At 44.3% G+C, this 8,259-nt stretch overlaps 1 gene segment (V, D, J or C); it reads left to right on the top strand.

The window, feature by feature from the left end:
• Positions 1 to 723: 723 nt before the first annotated feature.
• Positions 724 to 3,656, top strand: LOC103607739. The segment is given in 3 exon segments: positions 724 to 769; positions 855 to 1,165; positions 3,483 to 3,656. Coding segments are annotated over 3 exon segments (531 nt in total).
• The last annotated feature ends 4,603 nt before the right edge of the window (positions 3,657 to 8,259 follow it).

Below are 8,259 nucleotides of genomic sequence, written 5' to 3' on the forward strand. Positions count from 1 at the left end.
CGAGCACACTAAAATGCATAAGCAATGCAGCTTATCAGGGGCCGTGACAAAGGCCAGGCCCAAGCGCACTAAAAGCCCCCCACTGGTTCCAGGAAATAGTTGGTTCAAAGCAAGGCCCCAGGGAAGGTAAACAATTGAGAAATGCGCTAAAGGGGTGCCAGCCTGCTAAAACCCACCTGTAAACCCAAAAGGCGCCAGCTGAAGCCCATCTGTAAATCTAAAAGCGCCACAGATAACTAACAGTTGATCCTATCTGTTCAAGGAACTGTATAAAAGCTGCTTGCATTGTAAATTCGGGGCCGCTCCTGTCCTGAAAACGGGGCGACCTCCAGCATGCCGGAAATAAAACCTCTTGCCTGTGCATCGATCTCTCTGCCTCCTGGTCTTTGCGAGATGAGCCTTCCCATCAAGTTAAGATTCGTGCTTTTAGGCCGGTCTTACAGCTGGTACCATGTTTTGACATGTTTCAAACTCACCAATTTCTCTTTGATACCCTAATTATATGTCAAATATTTTTAAGGAAAAACAGCATAAAGGCACTTCAAAAAATACAAAGGTTCTCACCTCAGTTCCTCACCGCTTATAAGGACAGAGCTCCCCCACATGCAAATTTTCCTTCAAGCTCTAGGGTAAATGTTGACACCTGGGCTGTGGAAGCTCACAAGTCTGTCCTCAGGCTGGGCTCAGGTCTCTGGGGAAGGCAGAGTTGAGGCCTAATAGAAGATGAGATTGTGGGGTCTTCTCCTTTGCCTGGTGACAGCTCCCCAAGGTGAGTGTCTCAGATGTCAGACATGGGTCTATGGTATGGTTGTGACTGCATGTGACTAACAGGTTCTGATTCTACTTGTCCCCAGGTGTCCTGTCTGAGGTGCAGCTGCAGGAGTCGGGCCCAGAACTGGTGAAGCCCTCGCAGACCCTCTCCCTCACCTGCACCATCTCTGGTGACTCCATCACCAATGATTATGGTTGGAGCTGGATCCGCCAGCCCCCAGGGAAAAGCCTTGAGTGGATGGGATACCTCTATTCTAGTGGAAGCACAGCTTATAAACCATCCCTCAAGAGCCACATATCCATCACCATAGACACAACCAAGAACCAGTTCTCCCTGCAGCTGAACTCTGTGACCTCCGAGGACACAGGCGTGTATTACTGTGCGAGACTCACAGTGAGGGAAAGTCAGCGTGAGCCCAGACACAAACCTCTCTGCAGGATACAGGAGGGGTCTGGGCTGCAGGGGGCGCTCAAGGCCCACCCAGCTCCTGTGCCCCATGGGGCAGGTGCAGAGAGGGGATGGGGGTTCCTCTTGGAATCTGAGGTTTCCTCTGCTCTGCTGACTCTCAGATGTCCCTCAGGGTCATTTCCTGCTTTGTTGTTTGTGATTCAAATTTCCCACATTCTCACTGCTGGCAACACAGAATTAAAGAAATTTCCTCATTTGTAGATAAGATGTTTCCATACACTGGGACCATTCTCTTCTCAGGTTTTAACATGACCTCTTCTCCTTCCTGACACAGAAATCATTGTAAGGATTTTTATCTTCAAATGATCAAGAATTTTTTTCCTAAAGATTAGCGCAGTCTTGAATCACACTGTCCCTACGTGGATCTTTTCCCTCAGTCAAGCACACGTGTCCCCAGCTGGTTATGATCATTCTCCAGGCCTTCAGGACACAGGTCCCTGCTCTTCCCAGAGTAGTTTAATTTCCGGATCCTCATCCACACTGTGGACACTGATGTTCAGGATTTGTCCCACTCTCTGTCCATCCTCCTGTGTCCTGGATGGACAGTCAGCTGCTAGAGGGCCAGACCAGACACGGCTCTTATACTTTCATTTGGAGGACTCAGGGTGACAAGCACAGAGATAAAAACCCTTCAGAGCACTGCTGCACTGAATTTTGTCCATGTCTCTCAAAGCAGACCTTGGAACAGTGCCATAAGATGTCTCTCAGCTTCCATGGGCAGGTTCCATGTGGATAATGAGAACCAGGCAGACAGAGTCCTGATTCCTGCCCACCATCTCCTGTCCCCAAGTATCCCAAAGACACTACCCCTAATATCACCTTTTGTCTTCCATTGTGTAAATTTTCATTAGATCTGTCCCTGTACACTTAGCTCCATGGGTCTAGAGCCCTGCTCATTTCCTGCCAGCTCTCTGCTGTGCAGGTGCAGATCAGAGGCTCAGTAATAAGGTTGTACAGTGATGACAGAGACCTCATGTGGTCATGAGCAGGGAATGGCCTATGTATTTTTTAGGAAAAGACGAAAAATCACATGCACAGAGGACGAGACAACAGCATTATCCAGGAAGAAACATCACAGGCTGGAGTCATTTATCAAATCTTGGTCAATGCAACAGACCCTGTAAATAGGAAAACATGACAAGCCACAGACTGGATAAAATGTCCCCTGATTTTTTTGTTTATGTTTCCTCTGTGAACTAGTTTTTTGTTTGTTTGTTTTTGATTTTGATTTTGTTTTTTAATGCTTAACACTTCAACTTATTAAGTAGTTAGGTCTAAAAAGCTTAATAGGATTTATGTTCTAACAATGCATGTTTAAGAAAAAAAAACTGAATTGAAATAATATTTTTATTTTACTCTTAAATAATTAATTACTAATTGGTTGTCCCTGCCTACAGGGCATTCTTCAATTTACTGAACTGGGAATTAGAAGGGTCATTACAAACTTTATTTCATGTTCCATAATGATTTTTGGACTAGGATTTAATGGAGACTTCGTAAATAGTGTCTAAGTTGAATGTGCTGTTTTAGTTTTTCCCTGTTATTGCACAGAAGCCCTGTTGATGTGGGTAAGGTGTGGGGTAGGGGAAGCACTGCACACTCCTATGACAAGTTCTGTCCTTTAGTGAGCCGTGTCCTGGGTGTGACCTTCACAGGTGCTTCTCCCTGTATCCTCCCTTACTGGAGACTGAAAGGCTCTCAGGGGAGGGAGATGGCCTTGGGTGTTCCTCTTCTCTCAGACCTATGCTCAGTTATGCTCTGATGAAACCCCAACCTATTAGAATCAGCTGAATTAGCTTCTCCTGTGGTCAGGCTTCTTCAAGGAACATCATACTCTGGTGCATTTCACAATGTCTTCCTTCCCCCTTTCTGTTTGGAGCATGAGGATTCTTTTCTTATCTTTTCTTTGAAAACCATGGAGGCCCTTGAGGTAGAGTTTAAAAGTTTTGTGTCCCCTAAGCCTCTCCTCCTGGGCCCCCCTAACTCTCAGATTTTCCCACTGTGAGTCTTCAGCAATTCTTCAGCCACAGCTCTGGATTTTCAATTCCTGTCCTGGATCTCACAGAGTTTTCTGGTCATGAGTTTCTGATCAGACACGCTTCGGCCCTCTGTGTCTTCCTGACCGCAACTTCAACTTTGGAGACAGCAGTTCACCCTGTGACATCACTTATTTTATGAATATAAGAAAAGAAAAGCTACTGATTTTACACCTGTTCAGTGATTTTCTTGTTGCATGGATGAGAATGATGACGTCCATGCTTCTTACGTGCAAGACGTGAAACCAGAACTCCTCGTGTCACAGCTGAAGGTCAAGGACTGTGTGTGTGTGTCCTGCTTGCTGCTTGTATACTTCCACTTGTCACATCGAAGGTGTCGAGTAGAAGCCGTGCTGGCTGCCGTGCTCACCTCGTCATGATTTCCGAGGGACGCATTGATCCTTTTCCACTGTATGGTCTGAGAGAGGTTATTTCTCATTCATGTTGCTATTAATGTTCCCTTGATTGACAAGTCAAAATTGCAATCCCTTATTGGGAACATGATGGTTTGATGAATGTACTTAATGTGGAATACTAAGGTCAAACTCATCAAAGGATCCATCACCTCACCTTACCGTTTTTGTGATGAGACATTTGAAATTAACTGTTTGCTATTTTGCAATCTGCAGTCAATTATTATTGGCTATAGTTGCCATGCTGTTCAATATCTCTCAAATATTTATTCCTTCTTGGGTGGAAGGAGGATATTGGGAGATGTTGGTCTCTCTATTTTTTTTTTAAATGATAATTTAACTGAATATAGAATCCTGTGTGGTGGTGATTGCAGCTTCCAACACTAAAAATTTCAATCCACTCAATTTTTATTTGTGTGGATCCTGACGAGAAGTCTTCTGTAATCTTATCCTTGTTATTTTACGTAAGCCTTTTAAACCTAACAACTTTAAGTATATGCTGCAGTTTTAATGTGATAACATTTAATATCTTGGTCGTGTATGTGGATGTGTGTGTGTATGAGTATGTTTATGCGTGTTCATGTGTGTATATGTTTGTGTGTGTCTGTGTATTTGTGTGTTAGTGTGTGTACATGTGCATGTGTGTGTGTGCATGTGCGTGTGTGTGTGTGTGTGTGTGTGTCTGTGCACTTCTTTGTGGATATTATTCATTGTGTTTGGTGCTCTGTGGACTTCATTGTTCTACTTTATGTTGCCAATAATTTCAAAAACTTATCATCCATTCATACTTCCACGTTTTTACCTATGCTTTTGAGTTTTCAGTGTACAAATCTTTACCTAATTTGGTTAAATTTATTCCCAAGACTTTAATTATTTTTTACTGATGCTATTGTAAATGGGATAGTTCTACTGATTTATTAGTTAGATAGTTAGTTTTTAGTTGTTAGTGTATAGAAACACTACTGGTTTCTGTGTTCTAATTTTATGTCAAAATATTACTAAATATGTTTATTAGTTTTCACATGTAGCAGGTGGACTTTTTAAGGTTTTTATATAAGATATCACGTTATCAGCAAACAGAAAGGATTTTTATTCTGTTTTCCTACGTGGATGTGATTTATTTGTTCTTATTACATCATTGCACTTTCTAGAACATCCAGTTCTATTCTGAAGAGAATTGGGGAGAAAAGGTGTTATTGTCTTCTTCTGATCAGTTATAATAAACATAACTTTCACTGCTAAGCATGTTGATAGCTGTGGGATTATTGTATATGATTTTGAATGTACTGAAGTATATTTTTATATTAGTAATTTGTTGCAATTTTTGTTATTAAAATGCTGTTGAATTATGTTAAATGCTTTTTTGGCATCTGCTGAGATGATCATACATTTTTCCCCTTCATTGTAGAATGTAGTTTGTCACATTACCTTGCTTCTTTTGGACTGTCCTTGCATCCCAGAGATAACTCCTAGTTAATTATGCTTCAAAATATATTATAAAGCTAAAGCAATCAAAACTGGTGCAGTCCATGCCATGGCAGAGTCCTAAAGGAGTCAGCTTGGGCTGCCCTCTCCAAGTTGGCAGGGCCACTGGAGGGAGAGCTGTTGGCATGGCTGTAGCTACGAGCACTTGCTGCAACCAGAAGGACAGCCTGCCTCAGCTTTGTGGTTATTGCCTTCTCTTTTGATATTTTGGTTAGCGTGGCAGTTCTCTGAATTCCCAAAAGATTATAAAAGTAACAGAAATAATTATGTAGTCATTGAACTAAACATTCCCACAGAGGATCCGAGTAAATTGGACAATTTAACATTATCCCCTTTGTAGGGGCACATGGATGAAGGAATCACGCGAGATCCAGGCTAACAGTTCGCCAGAGAGGTTCTGCTTTATTCAAGGACTGCGTGTACATTTATAGGGAGCTGCATTCCAGGGTTGGATAGGGGGTGGATGGGGCAGTAGCTGATTTGATGGGGCTGGGCAGGAGGTGAGCCTTGACCTGTGACTGGCTGAGGTTTGGTGTGGGTGGGCTGGTTTACTGTGGAGAAGAACAAGGAAGGGTGCCATATTGCCAGGGTGTGTCCCTGTTCAGGCACCCATGGGGTCCCTACACCTACATTCCTCCCTTTTCCTCTATTGTGGGGAGTGGGTCGCCGTGATCTTCGAGCTACTTCCTGCTGGACGGTGGCGTAGTAGGGGAAGAGGAATTGGGGGAAGATTGGGGATTTTGTAACAGAACCCAAAAGAGGGTAAAGAATAAGATAATTTCGAAGGGGGAGAACTCTAGAAAGGTTCCCTGAAGCCACAGGTTGGTGATTTGTTGAGTCCAGTGCATGTAGGAGGCTGTAGGGGAGAGCATCCAGGCATCCATGGCCAAAGCTTCCAGGAACAGGGACCATTGATGAGTTAGGTCCATTTTAACAGCAGGTTAGCTGGTCTGGTGGAGAGCGGGCCGGATCCTCGGTGGCCAGGAGCTGGTAATTTCTAAGTAAAAGCTGGTTAAAAGTTTGGTTAGAAATTCTTCCTAGTTGAGTTTGAATGAATTTTATAATGCAGGGCAGAAAAAGACAGGCTATAAATTTAACAGCGAGGGGTCCTAATATTGGCCATACCCAGGTGAAAAGTGAGCCTTGGAAAAAAGAGGAGAAAGGATCAGGGCAGTTGGCTCTGAGGTCTGAGGCTAAGTTGGTGAGTTTGACAATATCGATTTCTACTAGTCCTGATTCATTGATATAATAGCAGCATTCCTCCCAGAGGAAGATGCAAGTGCCGCCTTTGTCTGCCATGAGGAGGTCTAATGCGCGGCGGTTTTGTAGGGTTACTTTAGCTAGGGAGGTGATTTGTCTTTGTAAGGCAGATAGAGATTCAGCTGTGGAGGTGAGGGCCTTTTGTAGTTTGTTATTAACGTCTTGTACCACCCAATTAAGTATGTCCCAGGGCCCCGCCTGACAGGCCAGTTGCAACAATTGATGTTAAGGACATTCCCACTAGGACTGGGAGAAAGACAGCCCGACGCTGTCTTGGGGATGGATGGAAAAGGTGGAAAAGCTCTGTGTGGGAATATAAAGTTAGTTGGGGAACGACAGTGACTGGGTAGCAAGGAATGGAGATATTAGGAAAGATAAAGGTGGAAAGGGTTCCATTGCACCAAAAAAAGATGCCCGGTGGGGACATTGTGTGGCTTGTGATGGTGGTCCTTTTTGTGCAATGGAATGAGGAAGGGGGTGAGGGGGTGGATGATCCCAGAAAACAGTGATGGGACATTAGAGTGTGGTTGGGAGTGTTATTGGGATCCCATAGAGGAACATTGGGAAGGCTGAGGGGTGCAGAGGAAGAATTGGAAGGGAGTGAGGTAATGTTTACAGGGACAGCAGCCAGAAGTGGGCGTAGCAAAGATGCGCAAAGGAAGCAATTGTTAGGAGGGGTAGAGTTGAAGAAAGTCTGGTTAAGGAAGATAACAGTTTCAGAAATAATTTGTTGCCAAGTGTAGGTGGGAGAGAGCTGGTTGGCAGTGTTTATCTCTCAAGAAAGGGTTTTTCTTGCTGAGAAATGTGAGTATGTACAGCAGATAAGGAAACAGGATCTTTTCTGAAGACATATGTGCGGGAGATTTCAAATCGTCTGCAGGGAAGAGAACCAACCACGGCATCACAGAAGAAAGACCCAACAACCACCCCAACCCACCTGGGTTCCCAGGGGTCATGAATGAGTAATTGGAATGTGTACCCATTCCGCCTGTTCCCAACCCACTGAAAGATTTGCTTGTTATACTGTGGCACCTTTGGATCATGAATCCGACACAACTAGTATGGGCATCACCCATAAGTTTCCAGCCACCAGTGGCAATAATCTTTGGTTTGATCAAAAAGAAAACATAGATATGGGTATGAGGCTTGAGGGATTAATTTACTCCCTGTAAGGGGAATGGTAACGAGAATTCGGCATCCAGCTGGAGAACAGTCCGCCATGGAAGGAAGCAGTGTGGTGGCTTTACCTTGTTTCCCTGTAAGAGTCTCTCACACCATGAACCACCAAATGTATGAGGATTTAGAAACACCTACTAGGCACAGTAAGAGAAACAGGATAACGTTAATGGGAGTGGTCATTGTTCCTGCAATGGAGGGAGACTTGGAAGTTGGGATAAACGGAGTTTGAGAGGGTTAGAGGGATTAGGAGTGCAGGTAAACGTTTCAGTTTCCCGAAAGGGTGTGTCTTGAGCTTGCAAAGTGCGCGTAGATTCCACGGAATCCGCTGGTGAAGCCGGGAAGCAGGGTTTTAACCTAGAAATGTGGATCCATGGAGTTACTTGGTTGTTTGGTAGGGAAAGCTTGGCAGCTGTGGGAGTGTAAAGAATGACTGGGCAAGGGCCCTCCCACTTAGGAGTTAAAGGACCAGGATGTAGTGTGGAGGTGTTTTGGGAGGAGGTAGGATTAGGCAATAACCAATCCTGGTGTTTTCAGAGTTCAGCTCGAAGATGGGAGAGTAACGGAATAGCCAGGTTGGAGGGAATTGTCTCTTGTTTAGGGATGATCCCTGGAGGTAAAGGGGACCTCCCATACATAATTTCAAAAG

This window comes from Galeopterus variegatus, unplaced genomic scaffold (genome assembly GCF_000696425.1).
Source record: "Galeopterus variegatus unplaced genomic scaffold, G_variegatus-3.0.2 Scaffold7678, whole genome shotgun sequence".
Lineage (NCBI taxonomy): Eukaryota > Metazoa > Chordata > Mammalia > Dermoptera > Cynocephalidae > Galeopterus > Galeopterus variegatus.